This window comes from Pleurodeles waltl, chromosome 7, assembly GCF_031143425.1.
Source record: "Pleurodeles waltl isolate 20211129_DDA chromosome 7, aPleWal1.hap1.20221129, whole genome shotgun sequence".
Taxonomy (NCBI): Eukaryota; Metazoa; Chordata; class Amphibia; order Caudata; family Salamandridae; genus Pleurodeles; species Pleurodeles waltl.
Window position 1 is genome coordinate 800,323,619 of NC_090446.1, and position 23,007 is coordinate 800,346,625.

General features: G+C 43.0%; 1 protein-coding gene across 1 annotated transcript in view; it reads left to right on the forward strand.

Annotated features, from left to right (window-relative positions):
* Nucleotides 1-23,007, forward strand: part of LCP2 (lymphocyte cytosolic protein 2) — a 465,302-nt gene that overhangs the window by 254,500 nt on the left and 187,795 nt on the right. Inside the window, exon 4 of the mRNA XM_069201712.1 lies at nt 6,326-6,391. Within this exon, the coding sequence (XP_069057813.1) occupies nt 6,326-6,391 (66 nt within the window). The remainder of the gene's footprint in view (nt 1-6,325; nt 6,392-23,007) is intronic.

A 23,007-nucleotide genomic window follows, 5' to 3' on the forward strand; every position in this document is an offset into this window, starting at 1 on the left:
TTCTGTTACCCAGAATCCTTTGCAAACCTCAAAATGTGGCTAAAAAAACACGTTTTCCTCACATTTCGATGACAGAAAGTTCTGGAATCTGAGAGGAGCCACAAATGTCCTTCCACCCAGCGTTCCCCCAAGTCTCCCGATAAAAATGATACCTCACTTGTGTGGGTAGGCCTAGCGCCCGCGACAGGAAGTGCCCAAAAACAAAACATTGGACACATCCCATTTTTTGACAGAAAGCAGAGCTGTTTTTTGCAAAGTGCCTACCTGTAGATTTTGGCCTCTAGCTCAGCCGGCACCTAGGGAAACCTACCAAACCTGTGCATTTTTTAAAACTAGAGGCCTAGGGGAATCCAAGATGGGGTGACTTGTGGGGCTCTGACCAAGTTCTGTTACCCATAATCCTTTGCAAACCTCAAAACGTGGCTAAAAAAACACGTTTTCCTCACATTTCAGTGACAGAAAGTTATGGAAACTGAGAGGAGATACAAATTTCCTTCCTCCCAGTGTTCCCCCAAGTCTCCCGATAAAAATGATACCTCACTTGTGTGGGTAGGCCTAGCGCCCGCGACAGGAAATGCCCCAAAACACAACGTGGACACATCCCATTTTTTGACAGAAAACAGCTGTTTTTTGCAAAGTGCCTACCTGTAGATTTTGGCCTCTAGCTCAGCCAGCACCTAGGGAAACCTACCAAACCTGTGCATTTTTTAAAACTAGAGGCCTAGGGGAATCCAAGATGGGGTGACTTGTGGGGCTCTGACCAGGTTCTGTTACCCAGAATCCTTTGCAAACCTCAAAACGTGGCTAAAAAAACACGTTTTCCTCACATTTCAGGGACAGACAGTTATGGAATCTGAGAGGAGCCACAAATTTCCTTCCTCCCACTGTTCCCCCAAGTCTCCCGATAAAAATGATACCTCACTTGTGTGGGTAGGCCTAGCGCCCGCGACAGGAAATGCCCCAAAACACAACGTGGACACATCCCATTTTTTGACAGAAAACAGCAGTTTTTTGCAAAGTGCCTACCTGTAGATTTTGGCCTCTAGCTCAGGCGGCACCTAGGGAAACCTACCAAACCTGTGCATTTTTAAAAACTAGAGACGTAGGGGAATCCAAGATGGGGTGACTTGTGGGGCTCTGACCAGGTTCTGTTACCCAGAATCCTTTGCAAACCTGAAATTGTGGCTAAAAAAACACGTTTTCCTCACATTTCGTGACAGAAAGTTCTGGAATCTGAGAGGAGCAACAAATTTCCTTCCAACCAGCGTTCCCCCAAGTCTCCCGATAAAAATGATACCTCACTTGTGTGGGTAGGCCTAGCGCCCGCGACAGGAAGTGCCCCAAAACACAACATTGGACACATCCCATTTTTTGACAGAAAGCAGAACTGTCTTTTGCAAAGTGCCTACCTGTAGATTTTGGCCTCTAGCTCAGCCGGCACCTAGGGAAACCTACCAAACCTGTGCATTTTTTAAAACTAGAGGCCTAGGGGAATCCAAGATGGGGTGACTTGTGGGGCTCTGACCAAGTTCTGTTACCCATAATCCTTTGCAAACCTCAAAACGTGGCTAAAAAAACACGTTTTCCTCACATTTCAGTGACAGAAAGTTATGGAAACTGAGAGGAGATACAAATTTCCTTCCTCCCAGTGTTCCCCCAAGTCTCCCGATAAAAATGATACCTCACTTGTGTGGGTAGGCCTAGCGCCCGCGACAGGAAATGCCCCAAAACACAACGTGGACACATCCCATTTTTTGACAGAAAACAGCTGTTTTTTGCAAAGTGCCTACCTGTAGATTTTGGCCTCTAGCTCAGCCAGCACCTAGGGAAACCTACCAAACCTGTGCATTTTTTAAAACTAGAGGCCTAGGGGAATCCAAGATGGGGTGACTTGTGGGGCTCTGACCAGGTTCTGTTACCCAGAATCCTTTGCAAACCTCAAAACGTGGCTAAAAAAACACGTTTTCCTCACATTTCAGGGACAGACAGTTATGGAATCTGAGAGGAGCCACAAATTTCCTTCCTCCCACTGTTCCCCCAAGTCTCCCGATAAAAATGATACCTCACTTGTGTGGGTAGGCCTAGCGCCCGCGACAGGAAATGCCCCAAAACACAACGTGGACACATCCCATTTTTTGACAGAAAACAGCAGTTTTTTGCAAAGTGCCTACCTGTAGATTTTGGCCTCTAGCTCAGGCGGCACCTAGGGAAACCTACCAAACCTGTGCATTTTTAAAAACTAGAGACGTAGGGGAATCCAAGATGGGGTGACTTGTGGGGCTCTGACCAGGTTCTGTTACCCAGAATCCTTTGCAAACCTGAAATTGTGGCTAAAAAAACACGTTTTCCTCACATTTCGTGACAGAAAGTTCTGGAATCTGAGAGGAGCAACAAATTTCCTTCCAACCAGCGTTCCCCCAAGTCTCCCGATAAAAATGATACCTCACTTGTGTGGGTAGGCCTAGCGCCCGCGACAGGAAGTGCCCCAAAACACAACATTGGACACATCCCATTTTTTGACAGAAAGCAGAACTGTCTTTTGCAAAGTGCATACCTGTAGATTTTGGCCTCTAGCTCAGCCGGCACCTAGGGAAACCTACCAAACCTGTGCATTTTTTAAAACTAGAGGCCTAGGGGAATCCAAGATGGGGTGACTTGTGGGGCTCTGACCAGGTTCTGTTACCCAGAATCCTTTGCAAACCTCAAAATGTGGCTAAAAAAACAAGTTTTCCTCATATTTCGGTGACAGAAAGTTCTGGAATCTGGGAGGAGCCACAAATTTCCTTCCACCCAGCGTTCCCCCAAGTCTCCCGATAGAAATGGTACCTCACTTGTGTGGGTAGGCCTAGCGCCCGCGACAGGACATGCCCCAAAACAGAACGTGGACACATCACATTTTTTCATAGAAAACAGTGACTACCTGTGGATTTTGGCCTCTAGCTCAGCCGGCACCTGGGGAAACCTAGCAAAGCAGCGCATTTTTGAAAACTAGAAACCCAGGGGAATCCAAGATGGGGTGACTTGTGGGGCTCTGACAAGGTTCTGTTACCCAGAATCCTTTGCAAACATCAAAATTTGGCCCAAAAAATCTTTTGTCCTCTCATTTCGTCATAGAAAGTTCTGGAATCTGAGAGGAGCCACAAATTTCCTTCCACCCAGCGTTCCCCCAAGTCTCCAGATAAAAATGGTACCTCACTTGTGTGGGTAGGCCTGGTGCCCGCGACAGGAATAGATCACACAACGGTCAATGTTGGTCCTTACATGAGGCAGCTGTTGACCCTGGGGTGATCCATTCCTGACGCAGGCACTAGGTGTAGGCACTCAAGTGGGGTAGTGTTTTAACAGGACAGGTGAGGAATCACTGGGTGGTAGGAATTTTGTGGATCCCAGCATATTCCTGTAGTTTGTGTGACAGAAATGCGAGAAAAATAGAGTTTTTATTCAACATTTCAGCTTTGCAGGGTATTCTGGGTAAGAAAACTTTGGGGAATCCACACAAGTCACACCTCTGTGGACTCCCCCGAATGTCTAGTTTCCAGAAATGTTTAGGTTTAGTGTGTTTCTCTATATGGCCACCGAACCCAGGACCAAAAACACAGGTGCCAGCCTTACAAAACCAGTTTCTTTTGCAATAGATAATTTTGATGTCTCCACAATACGATTTGGGCTGTGGAATTTGCTGCTGAACTAAATTGGGGAGCTCCCAAGAGAGCACTCTCTTTCTCTCTCTGCTTGCCGCTGCATTCACCTGCTCTCTGGGTTGGGCTAACCCACTATTACCCAGTTGCACAGACTGCTTGCGAAGGGACAGCAGGACTGTCCTCATCACCTCCCTCATAATGTACTGGAAGAGGAGTTATCGAATGGGACTCCTCCGACTGAAAAATCACTCCCAGAGTCTGCGCCATTGTCCTATCCCTCAGATGCTGTCTCAGTATCTGATGTCTCAGTCTCTGATCCTATGTCAGAGCTGACCTCTATAACCCGAGTGCCGGCAGCAGTCAGCCATCAAGATGCCATCTCTGCTATTGTCTAAACTGTTGCTCTAAAACACTAGCCTACGTAGACAGTCACAAACGTGCAACAGTAGAGGCCACCTTACCTGTGCTTCTTCCCTCAATCAGCACATTCTTTCAAGACACTCAAAAAACACCTTGTCACATACCATTCGTCACAGTCTTTAGCACCTCCTGCACCCAGTCCAACAATCATTATTGGTGCTCCCACTCCCTCCTCCTCGGATTCCCTCATTACCACCCAGCAAATGTGCCCTTCATCTCTCTATAGCCGCCCTCCACCCCGCACATACATTTCATTTGTATTAAAGCGCAGGCAATGGCTGACTTTACTAATGTACTCAGCTATTTACATAAAATACAGATTTGCTCTTTACAGTAGGCATATAAACCTTCTGCGCTTCTTTATGGCACTAAAACTGGCACTAGACAAGTCTGACCCTTTTGTAGCAGAAACATAATCACAATACTTACTTGACTTTTTTATTGCTGCCTAAAAGCTACAGTTGAAAAGCGTCAGTTGAAGCAAGCTGCAACTGCAAGACAACTGGTGGCAAATAAATATATATATATATATATTTATATATATCACTTTTATATGTGGGTCTGGTTTTCCTGGGGGCCGATCGCAGCCCCCAGGGAAACCACACACATATTGACAAAAGTGATATATATATATATGTATATATATATATATATATATATAGATCTATCTATCTCTATATATATATATATCTATCTACATAGATATATCTATAGATAGCTATATATATATATATATTTATATATACATATATCTATATATATCTATAGATCTATCTATAGATATATCCATGTACATAGATATATCTACATAGATATATCTATATATATATATAGATCTATATATTTTTTTCTGGTATGGTTTCCTTGGGGGCCAAAATGAAGTAATCGTATATTGTGTAAAAACAAAATGTTTATAAAAGGATCTGTGCAATGTGCACAGGATTAGCTATCTTTCTCTAATCTACACTTCAAACTTGAGTAAAATCAAGTATGAAATGAAAAAAAACAATCACATTCCACTGAAGAAAGTGTGCACATGACTTTTATGTCTCATTGCTTGAATGGAACAAGATGACACTTCTTTATTGCAGAAAAAGAAGGGTAGGCAGATGTCAGTGCCGAAACCGAAAATAAAATTAATAATCAGAATAATGCTTTGAGAACAAAGTTTATTCAGCTGAATGACATCAGAGCTCCTGTGACATTCAGCTGACAAAAAACTGTTAAGCACCTGTAGTTATGCCCTCATCAGAGGTTAATTTGTGAATAAAAACTTGACTCGAAGCTCTCCTCTGAAACATCTGTTGCATTAAAATGTGCGAGAACATAATTCAGAGGCAGTAGAGGCAACGTAATCCTAAAGCCACCCCATGCCTCTTTAATCCATTTACAGGGACTCCCTGCCCCTTCAGCTCACTCTTGCAGCTTTCCGCTTTCTCACTTTATGATGCTTTTCCGTCTATCTTTGCTCCGTCTTTCCCATATGTGTCTTTTACACGCAGTAACTGCCTGATGCAGGAAAATAAGTGCCGGCCCTCAAAAATCAGTGCAGGTGCCCCCCACCAGCAATCACAGCCTCAAATTAAGCACTGACCCGCATCCAGCAATGAGAATTCACTCAACAGTTCAGTTCTCAGGCTTAGCAAACACATTCATTATTTGTGTAACAACTCCTCCCTGGTACATTGATAGCTTTCTGTAAAACAGTGTGCTCTTAGCATTGCTGTTGCAATCTTGAGAATTACACATAAAAGCCTGAATAAGAACATCATATATTACTTCAGTGTCTTCCCGTGCCACTCTGAACTGAACTCTGCAAATCCCATTACATGTTTTTCCTTGCAGTTTGTGCAAGTATTAGTGCGACAGCAATGCGTTTATGTGACTCGAGCAAGATTTCCATTCGCTTTCCAGGCGCCCCCAAATTCATTCTCACAAGCATTGTTACGCATGACCAAGAGTCAAAATCACGTTGTGGATCAGTGTCTAAATTGTCCATATATTATTTTTTCCTCGCCTTCAGTTATGGAGTGTTAATGAAAAAATATACTTTTCATTTTATTTGGATGTTTTGATTTTGAGGTAAAAAGAAATTGGTATATCGGTTTTGCATTCAGCAATACTTCAATTTACTTTGTTCAGTATCTTGGATATTACCGAGGTAGACGTCATATAGTCCGTGCCAAGAGAGTCTTAACACAAATATAGAAGCAGCTGTGTTATATTTGAAATCAAATGTGCATTAATTCATGTCTGTTTTTCAGAATCATTATCAAACTCTGTCAAGAAATAAGCAAGAAGCAGGAAAAGAAAAACCCGTTTAGAGCTTGGTAAGCATAACAATATTAACTCCTTTATAAAAACTTGCCAGCAATTTTACACTGGGAATTGGGAGATATTGAAATAAAAGTTGTGGGAATCATTTTCTCCATTGGCTTATATCGCAGCAGAAACAATATCACGCCAGAAGCACCTAAAGTAAAGCTATTTTGGCTAAAAAAATCAGGAGTCTCCTGCCTGATTTGGATTTATTGGCTTGTATGTTTATGTGTGACCTGACCTAACATCCAACAATTTTTCTGAGTGTGCAGGGCCTGCTTTATTTAAATATAATGAAATGCTGTATTACATTTACACAAAAACAACAAGGTGATGGATGGAATGCTTGGCCTAATCTCATCCACTTGCAGTCACTTGGGCCACATCCCAATCCATTGTTTTTTGCCCACCATGCTACCCCAGTTTAGACACAGTCATATACAAATCTGTCTTGTCCCAGCATGGGAACAGTCCATCTTGAAGACCCAGGCCAGGTCCTCCCTGGACTGGAAACAAGTATCCTAGGACCGGTCTCAGAGTAACACCCCTCATCAGTCTGGATAGCTTGAATCCAGTGGCACAATGAGCCTGGGACCCATGTCCCAGTTGGAGCAGGGTCAAGACTGATCTGCATATGGTTGGGTCCATATTGGAATGCCGTGGCAAGAAAAAAACAACTTGTATCTAGGCCCAGATCTGTGACGGGGGTTAAATGTTTGACATTGCTCCTCATTCCGTCCATCATCAGTTCTTTTTACACTTGTTGCTGTTAGAAATTGGGTCTCTAGTTGGTAGAGGTATGCACCCTGCCCAAAGAGAAACCACAATCCTCCTCAGGGTAAGTCAGATACATAAACTAAATTAACCTGTGCTCACCCTCTGGTAGCTTTGCACAGAGCAGTCAGGCTTAACTTAAAGGGCAAAGTGTGAAGTATTTGTGTAACACCTGAATTGCAGTATCACAGTGAAAACACCACAAAAAGACGCCACACCAGTTTAGAGAAATAGAAAATACTTATCTGAGCAAAAGAAGACTAAAATGATGAAAAATCAATAAGTTGAATTTAAGATATGATTATTTTAAAGATTAAGTGTGAAAACAGTGCTTAGAATTCACTAGCGGTCAAAACGTTTCTTGAGGTTATGAAGGACCAGTGGAGAGCCAAACATCAGGCTGACCGTGATGGAGGATAGGCAAGCTACAAGGCCAAGACAGGTTCAGCTGAAAAATTAATTGAATGGAGCTTTTGTCAATGTTGGGAGTCAAATGAATTGTCCGCGAGCCATGCAAAAAGGTTCCTGTGTTGCCGGCGAACTCTGTTGAAGTCAATGCAATGATTCATTGAGCCACGCTGAGCGTCACCGTCGAGCCGCACAGGCTGTAGATCTGAGGTCATCAAGCAGCCTCTACGTCAAAGGGAAATGCAGTGGAATTTCTCACACCCTCAAGGAGATGTTTTTTTTTAGGAATCAGCTGCAGAACCCACTTCAGTGATCCACAACTGGAGTGGGGCACCTCAAGTAAGGGTAGGACCACAAATGGCAGAGTCCTGCAGCAGCAGGAGATTTGAAATCAGTCATTGATGTCCCTGAGACTGGAGAAGTACAGGGGGTCAAGCCAACAAGCCCTCGGAGTCACTCTGGTTTAAGTGAGATGAGTTAAGTCCTTTTCCTTAGCAGGCCAGAGGTCAGAAGGCAGCAGAGCAGCTCAGCAATGCAGACAAGCACTTCCTTGGAACAGTCAACCCAGGCAAAGTGACAATCCTTACAGCTGTCCTTCAGCAGTCTTAGCTCCAGCAGAGTTCTTTCCAAGTCTAATAGTGATCCGATTCAGGGAGTCATAGACCCAGTATGTATATCCAAAAGTGTCTTTGATGTAGGTGATGACTTCAACGGAACTCTCTGAAGTGAGCAAGGGGCCCTTTCAACACAGCCATATCTGCCAGGCTACATCTGTGTGTGTGTGGGGGGAATCAGCCCTTTGTGTGTGGTCAGCCACTACCATTTGAAGTGTAAGTGGGGACCCCTCCCATCCTTCCTGCCCAAGAAGACCCATCAGTATGCAGATGAACGCAGATGCAATTGAGTGTCCTGTGTTGGGGTTGTCTGGAGGGAATGCACAAATGTAGCTGTCACCCAGCCCAGTCCAGACACATATTGGAGACATACTGTAAGGCACACAGAGCAGAGAAATGCCCACTATGTAAAAGTGGCATTTATAAATTGTAATGTTAAGCCCGGCTTTACCAGTAAAAGGATTTATCATTACCATTCCAAAGATATGAAACATGGCAAATCTACTCCTCTCTGATCAGAAATTACAGCTTAAAAGTGTATTGGGGAATTTCTTTTTGAGGTAAATCAGCTTTATTAAAATCGAAATACATATGGGTCTCATACTAACAATACAAGATATCTGTCACAATAATAATGATATAATTTTGAAAGGGATTGTAAAAGCTGTATAACATTTTAAAGTATAAAATGGGGAAAAACTAAAAAAACGGAGCAAGACCAATTAAAATAGGAACGATACAGTGGGTATTAAAAAGCTAAAAACAGTGATATTCAATAAAGCATAAGGTTGAGCTAAATTTAAATTCAATCAAGAACAGAGAAAATAAACAATTCATGGTGGCTTAAAATTCTCAGATAATGTACAATTAGTAGAATTGCAAGCAACAGCTTTAAGATAATCAGTCAAAGGTAACCAATACAGATTTCTATTTATGGAGGGGCTGCATAAAGAGGTAAAAGCAATATCTAGTCCATCGTAGTGGCAAACATTATCCACCAAGCCTTATAAGAAATGTTGGATGAATTTTTCCAATTAAGAGTAATTTGCTGAAAGGCTAAAGCTAACATAAGATCCAAGAGCTTTAAATTATCATCATCTGAAACAATGTCAGCAGACAGGCTACCTAGAAAAAGCACTGAGGGAGATAATTGGGATCGCAAATGAAAAATGGAGGTAAGATGACGCCAAACTTTTCTCCAAAAAGAGACAGTGGAAGGGCCTTCAAAAAGGATATGCATAAGGTCTCCCTTTGGGCTATCGCAGGACCAACAGTTTGAAGTTGAGGATACAGAAAATTTTACTATAGTAGAAGGGGTAAAATAAAGTCTGCGGTAAAGAAAGAAAAGTGACTGTGTGGTAGAAGCTGATCTAGATATTTTATAAGATCAATGCCATATCTTATTCCAAAAGGAAACAGTCCAGGTACATCCCAAATCCAATTCCCATTGAGATTCAATTTTAGATTTAGGTTGTGTCAAAACAGGAGAATTAAAAAGTTTATAAATATTTGATGCCTTAGGAAATGAGGTAAGAAGGGAGGACAAAGAAAAGGGTTATTCCGAAGAACAAGGAGGGGAAGGCAAGGAAAAAAGTACATCAAGAATAATATTAATAAGAAGAAGATATTTACGAATAAATGAATTGGGACAATGAAATAAAAGTTGGAATTGTGAAAAAGAAAGTGGAGTATCATTGGAAAATACATCTTTGACCCACGCAAAATTTCTTTGTCTTCAGGATTTCCAAAATAAACGTTTTTTATTGATAGTGATGAGACGATTATGCCAAATAGGGGAATTCGGAAAAGAGGAATAAGTGACGGTTGGAGGTAAATAGTGAGAATGCAGAAGAGCACAAGTATGTTTAAGAAGCAGGGAGGAGATAGCGAAATATTATAAGAAAAGGATACCACCTCATGAGGAGAAAAAGGTAGAAGAAAAGAACATTCAATATCCAACCATAAGGGAGTAAACACAGAACTTGACAAGGAGATCCATCTAGAAGCTTGATGCAAACAAAATGATTTGTGCTATAGTCTGAAATCAGGAAAATTCGCTCCCCCCTCCTATTTAGAATGACGAAGGTGACTAAGGGAAATTCTAGATTTCTCATTGTTCCAGAGGAATTTAGACAATCTGAAGTCCAGTTGTTTAAAAAAAAGTAACAGATAGAGGAAGCAGAATCATGGATAGGATATATAAAATGTTAGGAGAAATCATCATTTTGATAGAGTCAAGGCGAGTCCACCAAGATAAAAATAAGGGATTCCGTAACAAAAGTGATATATCAACCTTCTCTAAAGCATCCAAGATATTTACTTCAATGGACTTTTTAATGGATGAGGTGAACCAAATACCTAAATATTTAATATTGGAAGAATTCCAGTGAAAGCCAGTAATATCCAACATTGATCTATGACAAAATTTTGTTAAAGGAAGGATTTCAGTTTTATCCGAATTTATCTTATAACCTGAAATCAAAGAAAAGTCTTCAATCTCCCGAAGTAGAGATGGAATTGAGAGTTCAGGGTTTGAGATATATAAAAGTATATCATCTGCATATGCCCTTAATTTTAAGTGTTTCTCACCATATTGGAAACCCTCAATTTCAATGTTATTTCTAATACAGGATAGAAAGGGCTCTAGAGCTAGAATAAATAGAGTGGAGAGAGCGGACACCCTTGACTAATACCTCGACGTAATACAAAGTATGTGGACAATTTCCCATTCACCAATATCAATGCCATTGGGGATTGATAAAGCAAAGAGATAAATGAAATGAAATGAGGCCCTAAACCATGCAAGGCTAATGCCTTTAATAGAAAAGACCTGTCTAACCGATCAAACACTTTCTCAGCATCTATGGAAATTGCTGCTAAGGAGTACTAAAGAGCAGGAGCTTTGCTGAGTACATTGAAGAATGTTCTAGAGTGGTCAGAAGCAAGTCAACCTTTGACAAAACCCGTTTGTTCCTTACTTATCAGCGCAGGTAGAAGGGTATCAAGTCGTAAGGCTAATAATTTAGCAAAGATTTTATAATCTGTATTGAGGTAGGAGATTGGTCTATAATTTTTACTGAAACTATGATCCTTACCTTCCTTTGCAATTAAACAAGTTGAAGGTTCTTGAAATGTTCCCCCTGTACAACCAGAACCTGTGAAGAATTGAAAAAGCTGTAAAGGTTTGGGAAGTAAAATGTCAGAAAAATGTAGAAACAATTCCACTATAAATACATCCGGACCAGGAGTTTTACCTTTTTTTAGAGATTGAAGGGCTTTAAAAATGTCTGACGAAGAAATATCTACTTCAAGTGAAGAAACATCAACAAGCGTCCTATTAGGGTTTGGAATGTTCTTTAAATAATCATCAATCTGTAAGGAGGTCGGGACTGATTCAGGAGTATAAAATGTCTGGTAATAATTAACAAATTCAGCTAAGATATCGTCATCTTTAAAAAGGGACTCACCAGTATCTATCACTATAGACTAAACTGTGTGGCGTTGCTTTCGCACTTTTAAATAATTAGCCAGAAGTTTCCCCAATCTACTTTGACCTCCATAATAGCGGGTGCTACTACGTAGAAGAAAAGAAGAGGCATTATCCATAGAGATTTTGTTAAATTGCAATTTTGCTTGAATAAATTCTTGTAGATTAAAATTAGAAGAGGAAGAATAATATTGATGTTCTAACCATTTAATTTTGAGAAGTAGAGATTGATGATGTGCATTAAATGTTTTCTTTTTATTAGAGACAAAGGGGGTCATTCTGAGTTTACTCCGCCGAATGACCACTCTGCGGTCATAAGACCGCGGGGGCCATTCAGACTATCCCGCTGGGCCGGCGGGCGCCCGCCAAGGGAGCGCCTGCCGGCCCAGCGGGAAAGGCCCTGCAACACAGAAGCCGGCTCCGAAAGGAGCCGGCGGTGTTGCAGGGGTGCGACGGGTGCAGTTGCACCCGTCGCGATTTTCACTGTCTGCTATGCAGACAGTGAAAATCATGCTGGGGCCCCGTGAGGGGGCCCCTGCACTGCCCATGCCAGTGGCATGGGCAGTGCAGGGGCCCCCAGGGGCCCCACGACACCCGTTCCCGCCATCCTGTTCCTGGCGGTAAAAACCACCAGAAACAGGGTGGCGGGAAGGGGGTCGGAATCTCCATGGCGGCGTGCAGCTTTACCGCCGCGGTCAGAATGGGCAGGAAAGCACCGCCAGCCTGTTGGCGGTGCTTTCCGTCGTTCACGGCCCTGGTGGGTTTTACCGCCAGGGTCGGAATGACCCCCAAAATTTATTATATGACCACGAGCCACAGCCTTAAACCCATAACAATTGTAGGGAAACATGACAGTCATCATTAAATAGGAAAAATTCCTCTGCAAAGGCACCAAAGGAAGTGGAAAATTTAGAATCAAGCAACAAAGAATTATTAAATTGCCACCTATTGGATTTGGGATGCACCGAGAGCAAATCAAAACCTGTGATGACTGGAGCATGATCAGACATTACCATAGGTTCAATGGAGGAGTTAATAAGATATTGGGATAGTGATTTTGAAACAAAAATATGGTCAAGTCAAGATAAGGAGCAATGTGGTGGAGAATAAAACGAAAAATCCCTACTATCAGGATTACAGGTTCTCCATGAATCAATTAAATTATATTGTGACAGAAATGCCTTAAATTGTTTATGCATTTTATGAGGAGAAAATTTAATAACAGATTGCCTATCTATAAAAGGATCAATAATTTGATTGCAATCCCCTCCAAGAAGAAAAAAATCATCATTATAATGCAAACATTATTTAGTAACATTAGGCCACAAAAGATAATCTGAGTGATTAAGACCATAAATATTACCAATAGTCATTTTAATCCCATTAATACTTAGCTCCACAAAGAGCCATCTACCATCGGAATCCGAGTCTTGCGAAATAACATTAACTGATAATGTTTTATGGCAGAGCACAATTACACCATTTTTCTTTGTAGATGAAGGATAAGTAAAAACATTGCCCTCTTAACCTCTTTTAAATTTCAGAGCTTCAGAATCCGTCAAATGGGTCTATTGTAAAAGAACCAAGTCTGGATCATATTTAGCTAAATGGGATAAAATTCTCCACGTTTTTATTGGGTTAATAAATCCTTTGACATTCCAAGAAATAACTCTGAATTTTTATGTCACATAACCATATATATACACGAAAGCTCTTGTACTATAAATAACTGAAAATACATATAGGGGAAAGGAAAACAAGAAAAACAAAGAGAGAGAGAAGAGTAAAGGGTAAACAGCAGGAAAAAAGATAAAAAATATTCAAGCAAAAAAGAAGAGACAGTACATGTCAAATAAAGACGACTGCAAAAACATACCTGAGATGAATGAACAATAGGAGAGGGGTGGTGACAGCACAGACTGAAGACGGCACAGCAAGGAAACGGAACGCATCAACGGACAAATGTTACGAGCAAAAATAATGATTATAGAACACCAGGAACCTGTGGAAAGAAAACAATACATTAACAAAGAGGACCTATAGTCACATCAATATAATATAATAATGTATAGACTGCATATGAAGGTCCATCAACTGTATCGTAATAGTAATGAACAAGGGCATAATAGATTAAGAAATGTATATAGTCAACGTGTAGAAGGACCAGCTGTTTCCATAGGGTATGTAGAGTGTAGTCTTAGAAAATCGCAAAGAGCTGCAGGGGAGGTATATGAAGGGGTCTTATTTTGATATGTGACTTTGAACAAACACAGATGGAATAATCCAAAACAAGCTAACAAATCACGAAGCTGTGGACGAAGATACAAAAAATCTTTCCTCCTGTTTGCTGTAGCTTTGGACATATCCTGTGAGATGAAGATTTTACTTCCCTGCCAAGAGATTTGTTTTTTGGCTTTTGCAGCATTAAGAACTCTCAACAGATCAGTAAATTCAAGAAAGAAAATAATCACGCCTCTTGCTTTAGATGTGGACGAATGAGGAGGATGATGACCAATGCGGTGTGCCCTTTGGAGGTTCAATACTGTAGAAGATGGTAGGCCCATTAACTGTGGAAAGAATGAAGCAAAAAATGAAATTGAGTCAGTCCCTTCAAGACCCTCCGGTAATCCATAAAGGCGAAGATTATTGCGTCTGTTTCTGTTTTCCAAATCCTCAGCAAGTGTCTTCAAAGTTGCCACTTCCTTCTCCAAACTAGTAATTTTATGTGTTTCATCCTGCATGTCACTAACTCTTTGCTCCAAAACAGAGACTCTCACTTCCATTTGAGACCACTTAGTGTCAAGATTTTATATCCGAGAAATAGTTTATTCGATAAAAGGACGCAATGCACGTATTTTGTCGAGCACAAGTTCAAGAGAGATCGGTGAGGGAGATTTTATTGGTGAAGGTGGGTCCTGTTTGACCCTCTTATGAGTAGTTGTAGAAATATTCTGAGAAACTTTAGGCGAAGAAGAAGATGAGGAAGACATATTTGATGTGGACGAAGAAGACACTGCAGCAAAAGTATCCAATTGTAAAAACTACGAAAGTTTGTCAGTTGAGGAGAACTGATGTGACAGAGATTTTATTTTCTTTAGTTTGCCGATATAAAAATAAAAGCCTTCAATAAGGAAACGAGTGACACAGGAAATCCAAATATATGTTGATGACACAACAAAAATAAATTACATGGCTTCCGCAAAAGCTGCAAGCAAAGCCTTCAAAGATTCAAAGAACAAACAAATAGGTACCTTGTATTGGTGAGCAAAAAATATTCAAAATGGCCACTCTCATGAGGTGAAATGTAAAAACATAATTAAAAGGTCAGGAAGAGAAGTTAGGCGACATTTAAAACACTGAAAATGCTCACCAAAACGTCCAACAGATATTGTGAGCAAAGCGCCATTAAAATTAAGGGAAAAAAATAGCTCAGGCGGTGAAAACGCATCCGATGATGCGCGGAGCTCTGTGATCAGACAGCCAGCAGGCCTCACAGTAGTGAAAAACAAAATAGGCTGTTCGTCACTAGCAGGACATTTATTAACATAGCACTCTGCCATTAGGGTTACTTAGGGCCTACTTTAGAAGTGACATATTTAATAAAAGGAGAGTTTAAGGCTTGGCAAGAGGTGTTAAATGCCAAGTTAAAGTGCAGTGAAACTGCACATACACACTTCATTAATGGTGGCCTTGTGGAATGTGGCTTTGGGTGTGGTGGTGAGGAGTCTGCATGCAGAGTAAAGTGCTTTTGCATTGAGTGGGGTTGTAGGTGCCATAGGCTAATTCCCATTTCTTTTCTTGCCTGCTTACAGAACGCTTGCTCTCTGTGAGTTCTTCGTTGTTCCATGGGGCTGATTTTTTAGGTTGAAAGCATTGTGTTTTCAGTGGAGCTTTGAGGTCACCATACAGTAGTATTGTATATGTTGAAGAATAAATTGACATTCAAAGTAACCTGAAGGCTTTTTGAAATATTGATGAGTTATTTTTGAATGGTATCCCTGGAAAGCTATTTGAAGGATTTTAATGTCCTTTTTTATCATTTTAGTAGACATTGATGTATTGGTGTGAAGTGAAGGACTGAGAAGGGGATGAAGGACTGATAAGGGGATACCAAAGTGGATCGTCATTCCAGCATGGTAGGGGCCATGCAGAGAGCCTGTAAAGATGAAATCAAGTGTGTAGCTTTTGGGGTGGGTTGGAATGGTGAAGTGATGTGATATAGGTTGTTCTTGGAAGCATTGGAATTTGAAGCTCATGAAGTGAGTATAATGTAGAATCTTTAAAATGTGATACTGTTTGACTGCCGTGCTCTCTGGAGTTTGGCAGTGTCATTTGATTAGTCAATAAACTCTGGAAACTCCAGTAGAACTCACAGAACCATTTTATGAGGTAGAGTGAACTTATTATGTGTCACTGCCACTTGTCCAACAGACAGATATGTTTGCAAAACCACCCCAGTTTTCACAAACTCCAGGCAACAGGCAAAACCAAACCCTAAGGGAACTTTAAGGAACTGAATAATTGTAACATCACACTTGCAAGGTACATCACTTTTATTTCAGAACTACACAATCTCTAACGAACCAGGTAATGTAAATCATTACTTTGATGGTTGAGTGTATTGGAATTTCACCATTTAACATAGTTGAGTGACAGCACGTAAACCCTGTTTAACTTTTCGAAGAGGTGTGAGAGCTCTTTTCTGTCGCTCTACTCACTCCATTCCTGATTGAGCTGGATGGCACTGCTTCTCATCCTAAAACAGATGTATGTACTCACATCTGACGTAACCCGCACAGACACACATCCATTGCCTTGCTGTTTTTTTACATAAATCAGGGTATATTTGTTTGGGACACTGTAAATCAGAGGCAGGAAAAGCAGATAACAACTTTGTACAGTTCCTTCTCAGGCACATTTTCATAAACACAATCCAGTCAGAACTTCTTTATCACCATTTTCAATAATGCAGTAAATACAAAATACATTTTGGCTTCTTCGTGACAAATGTTTATCACAACCTGCTTCTTGAGCATCTACAATGGAAATATGGAGAGCCCTGACCTTATGATACTGCCATTGCAAAAGTATTTACTCAACGCTATTATTTCAGTTTCTTTACCATTTTACGTTAACTTGTCGTATTACTCTTTCAATGTGGCAGCCTCTGAAATGTTGTCACCTCTGCCCTTTCTCTCATATTCTGCAGAACCACTATTGACATGAAAATAGTGTATAAATTAATTTATCCCTATTTCATTGCTACTGGGGCAGTGGGAGAAATGTGCAAAGAAAGTGTTATGATACATAATTTAAGAATTAGGGGCTGTAACATACATAACATTTTTGATATCATTCTGCTAGGCAATACAGAGGGTCAGCCTAAAGATGTATATAAGATGTCCATTATAATGTTAGAAAAGCATTTTGGGACACATATTAATGTAGATTTTAGAGAGACACAAATATTGTGTGAGACAACAAGTGAAAGGAGACAAGATAACCAACTACAGAGCTACAGTGCATAATTTAGCGAGAACCTGTGAGTTTGGAGAACCCATAGGTTCACTTGTTAGAAACCAATAGCAAGGTACAAAAATAATGCTCAAGTGCAGGAGAAGTTACTTGTGAAGAAAACCAGTTTAATGGAAGCTGTAGCTATTACTGAAGGAGTGGAACACACAAGTACTTTGATGCAGGAAATTAACACTGACAACAATGCTAGAACTGAAGTGACTATGATTAATGGTGCATCATGTGAGGAGACATGAAACACAGTCAAAAGGTTCACAATGACAAAAAGAAATGGAGAATAAATGTAAGTTTTTAAGATGTGACATTGTAACACATGGTTCAAACAGCTCAGATTGATTTGTGAGACATTCTATGTGAGGAAACTTTGGTAGACATGTCCACCATACAACATTTTGTAAAAAGGGAGGTAAAGTTCAACAGAGGTTTGTTTGCAAGTGGTAAGAAAGTTGACAATATAGAAAATTGGGACTGTAAAGTTCAACAGAAGTTTGTGTTGCAAGTGGAAAGAAGGCTGACAATGTAAAATACTGGGACCAAGATGAACGTCATATGACTGATTGTGAGATCAGAGTAGGAGATAAACTAGTCACAGTACTGGATGATTCAGGGTTAACATACACTTATTCTCAGTGCTCCTCACCCGGTAGTGCTTGTTGAACGGTTGGTTGAGGGTGATACTATAAATGATAAATTCCCCAACGTCTTTGAAAGTAATTTAGGCCTCCTGGCAAACTTCAAACATAAGATTTTCATGGGTAACAAACACATTATACACAAAGTCAGGAAATTGCCAAATCATATGCTTGACAATATAAGAAAATAATAAGGTTGATTGATCTAGATGTCATTAAGATTATTGAGTCTTCTGATTAGTTGGCACCTGTATTTGTGGCACCAAAGGATGGGAGAAAAACATAAGATTGTGAGTAGACCATTCTCAAACAAATCACAACATCTGGGTGCTTAAATAGCCCCTCCCCAGCATTGTGAAATAATTAGCACCAATTAGTGAGACACAGATCTTTAGTATGATGTATTTATTTTGGGGTACCACAAAAAACAAATAAAGTACCTCTACAGAAAAATTCTTGTAACGTTACCTCTTTTGTGATACCACTGACAGCATACTAGGTCCATCTAATACCCTTCAGGTCACTGTCATCCTGCTTGCAGATGTTCACAAACACATGATCCAGGGCTGAACTTGCTAATGTTTGCATTACTATTTCTTGATTCATGGTAAGAATAAAGAGGAACACAGAAGTTTGGAATTTTAAGTTGATTCAAAAGTTATCGACTGAGGCCCTCATTACGAATATGGCAGTTAGTGGACCGCAGTGGTGAAGGTGGTAGTCGGAGCGTTGCGGGCCCAGTGGTAAAGACCACCCTATCACGAGCCAACTGCAGAACACAACCAGGTTTCCGTCCAAACTGCCAGTGTGGACGGACCAGTGCAGCTGGCGGAACTCATCTCCAGGCTGGCGGTCAGACAGTTTCACACATCCGTATTAAGAGGCTGCACACCGCCAAGATTTCCAGGGCGGTCTCACTGCCATGAAAAGCATGGCAGAAACAAACAACATAAAAAGGAACACTCACCTTCAGGAACACAGGCTAGTCTGTTTGGGAGTGGAGGGAGAGGGTATGGTTGAGAGGTGTGTAAATGGAGGTGTCGGGTGCGGTGCCTAGGTGTGTCTCATGTGTTTGCTGGGTGAGTGTGGGGGTTTAGGTGTACTGGGAGGAGGGGTGGAGGACATGCAGGGAGATGGAAGGGGGATGTGTGAGTGAATGTTGGTGTGGTGTCTGCAGGTAGGGTGGATGTACTGCATGTGGTTGTGTTGACTGCCACGGTGTGTGCACATGTGGTGTATGGGGTGCATGTATGGGGGTCTGTTATTGTGGTGATGGTGCAAGTGAGGGCACCTGTGGCAGGATCTGTGACTGATGAGGTGATGATTGCAGGTGTGAGTGGTGTCATAACTGTGAGGGGGAGCTGGTGGAGGAGTCAGTGAGGGGAGTGGATGTTGGCATGTCTGCACCCGAATGTTGTGTGTGTGCATGGTGGTGCTGGTGATTGTGGTGCTTGTGTCTGTCCTTGCATACTGTGTCTGTTGATGTGGATGCATGTAGGTCATTAAGTGTGCCTTGGATGGGTGAGGGGAGAGGGATGTGATTTTGGGAACAGGTAGCTGGAGAGGGGACGGAAGAAGCAGGGACACTGGCTGCCATCAAAGAGGAGGCTAGAGGGTGAAATGACTCTGCAGGCCAGACAAGGCACCGTGAATGCCCTCTAGTAATGCATTGGTCTGCTGCATCTGGGATGACAGTCTCTGAATGGCATTCTTGATGGTTGTCTGCCCCACAGGGATGGACCTCAGGAGGTCAATAGCAGGGCTGATTGTGGCAGGGGCAAAGGTGCCTGTGGCGAAGGTGACGCCCACCCTCCTGGGTGAGCGGGCACAGACAACTGGGTGAGGAGCTACAGGGAGGGCAGTGCTGGTAAAGGGGTTGGCGGACAAGGATGGTGCTGGGATGGTCCGAGAAGGGTTCGCCACCACCACCATCCATCGGAGGAGGAATCTGAAGATGGTGTTGTCGATCCTGTCTCCCTCCGTGGCACTCCCGTCGTCCTCTATCCCACTGGTCCCCTCGGCTCCGCTGGTATTAGCTTCCTGGGTCCTGTGGGCTGCAGCATCCCCACTTGCTGGTGCCCCTTCTCCTTTGCCAGATGATGCTGTTGCACACAAAGACAGAGAAGGAGAGGGAGGGAGAGTGGGTGAGAGAGAAAGAGACAGGGAGCAATCGGTCAATGCGAGAACAACAGTGACACAGAGTACCTACAATATCTTCTAATATCATGCCATGACACGCCATGCCCTCACCTTCACATGCCTCAACAATGGAACACCATGGGGAAAACATCAGCAATCACATGTATACCACCAATGCTGATACAGCTGCAATTGTGTACATGATGAGAGGCATACCTGCCACACCTGCCCAGGACATGCCCTCTTCACATACCCGTAGAGACACATAATTCCTGTAATAAGGAACCAACAGAACCCTGCATGGCTAGTTGGCATGCCAACTAGCCCATTGTCAAATTGCACAGTGACATCTTGGACCACCCTACCTCGCTACACATACAGTACCTGGCAGCAGATTTAGGACTCAACAGCCACCCCTGGAACTGTGGTTGGCCTCAATCAATTACAATGGCCTGACACCACAGATGCTATGATCTTGTTGACATGAGCTGCCTAGCACATTTTTGGTAGTAGGTGACACATATTCCACACTGGAGCTAACTGCAACTCCATTCACAGACTGCATGGCCACACATCCATGATGCGAATCCTGCCCGGCTAGCCAATACCCATGGTGGACATGAATCCACCTAGTACCTACGCTACAGCTTCCCTATAGTCCACACTCAGAAGCCACAATGGCAACACACATCGTAAGTGAGAGTGTGTACTCACCCCTCGTTGTTGCTGTGCTGCCCTCAAACATCCATCCATTTCAGGGCAGGCTACCGCCAAAATGCAGGCCTTCAGGGGGGTCAAGGTCCGGCAGGCACCTCTCCCATGTTGGGAGGACGTCCCCATCTGGGCCTTCACGGTCTTCCGTGTCCTGCATCTCAGGTCCTCCCCCCTCTTTCTGCAGTGGATGATCCGCTGGGCATGGACCCCCCGGGGCCCTCACTTGTTTGGCGATGGCACGCCATATCCCCTTCTTGTGATGGGTGCTGACCTGCATGGGTGAAAAAGAGAGATGGACAAAGTAATGTAGAGTGGCATCACAGGGACAGCAGTAGAAAGCACACATCTCATGACCACACTCACATGTCATCAATCCATGTAGCATCAGACTCCTCACCCATGTCCATTCTCCACTCACACTGACTCGTCCCAAGCCCCTATCCCCATATGCCCAACTTAAAGACAGGACGGTCACATTGGCCTCACCTGCTACTCTGGTGCCCCATACAACTTTACATACAGGGGTAGGACCCCCTCCACGAGCTTCTCCAATTTCTCCTGGGTCAAGGCTGGGACCCTATCTCCTGCAGGACATGGCATCTTGGCTACCAGAGTCAAAACACAGCAGCACATGCAGTAGAGGTCTTCTGTGCACGACTGTCAGGAATCAGGTGAGCATGAGCACATGAAATGGCGGTCACGGCTGCTGTGGACATCACCGTCAATGCCTGTGGCGATCACCATTGGCTTCTGTCTCCCATAGGCAACTATGTTAACCAATGAGGAGTTGCACGGAGGTTTAGACTGCCTACTGCCATGACGTGTTATGCCGGCGGGGTAAGCACACTTCCATCTGTCCAGTGCATGCAGGACAGGTGGCCGCCATGTCACATGTGCAATGTGTATTCAGGGTGCATTTAAGGAGTGTCACAGTTGGCATTTGTTGACCTGTGCACAGCTGAAAAGCGTCCACACGGTCAATGCTGCACATCATGATTTCTACTCCAGGTACGATGGAAGGTTGAGAATGAGGAATACTCCAGTGTACAGACCCCCAGCCAAACCTTACTACCCTTAAAGAGTGACACATCATACAGACCTATCATCTGAACCGTCAGCCCATCATGGAGCTGCTGACCCAGTTGAAGCCAGAACTATTGCCTGCCATTTGTCATCTCAAATATATCCCTCCCACAGTACGGGTGTTGTCAGTCCTCCACTTCCTTGCCTCAGGGTCCTTCCAGATGACAGTGGGTTTGGCAGCAGGGATGTCACAGCCCACTTCAGCAACATCCTGAAGGACATCCTATGTGCCCTGCTTCAACATATGCCAACTACATAAGGTTCCCACATCGTGCTGATTTGCCCATTGTGAAAACTGCCTTCTAAGTTCTGGCACATGTCCCTCATGTGATAGGGACCATAGATGGCACCTACATTGCCCTGGTACCACCCACGAGGAGTGAACAAGTGTACAGGAACTGTAAAAACTTCTATTCCACCAAATTGCAAGTGGCGTGTCTGTCTGACCAATACATCACACAAGTGGTGGCCAGGTTCCCTGGGTCTATGCATGACTGCTACATTCTGAGGAACAGCACCGTCCCACACATCATGGCACCACTACAGAGGGACCGGGCCTGCCTCATCGGTATGTATCCTCACATATGTGTGCCCCTCTGCTCACAACACTCTTCACAACCTACACTACACCCTCCTGGTCCTGACATGGCTCTTACCTCTGTGCACACTGGTGATTCTGGCTATCCCAACCTTCCCTGGCTACTGACACCCGTGAGGCATCCTACTACAGCTGCTGAAAACAGGTACAACGGATCCCACGATAGTACAAGACGGGTGATCGAGCAGACCATTGGCTTGCTGAAGACCAGATTCCGGTGTCTGCACATCTCTGGAGGAGCCATACTCTACACACCACAGAAAGTGTGCCAGACCATTCTTGCTTACTGCATTCTACACAATCTGGCCCTGAGACATCACAACCCATTGCTGGATGCAGAGGAGGTGGCAGCTGTACCAGTGGCTGATGAAGGGGACATGGGGAATGATGGTGAGGAAGATGATGAGGATGCAGAACAGAACTGATACAACACTACTTCCACTGAGATACAGGTATGTGTCATATGTATGTGTATGTCCAGTTCTACTCTCTGCCTTGTGCCATGCTACCACCTGCTGTCGGTAATAACTGGAGATATTGGAACTCTGACTCTGGGTGGTTTGGGGGAGTTCCATGTGGCCATGAGTTGGGTTGTTACTGTGCACAGGTCAGTGCTATTCTATGTACCTGTATGGTCTCAACT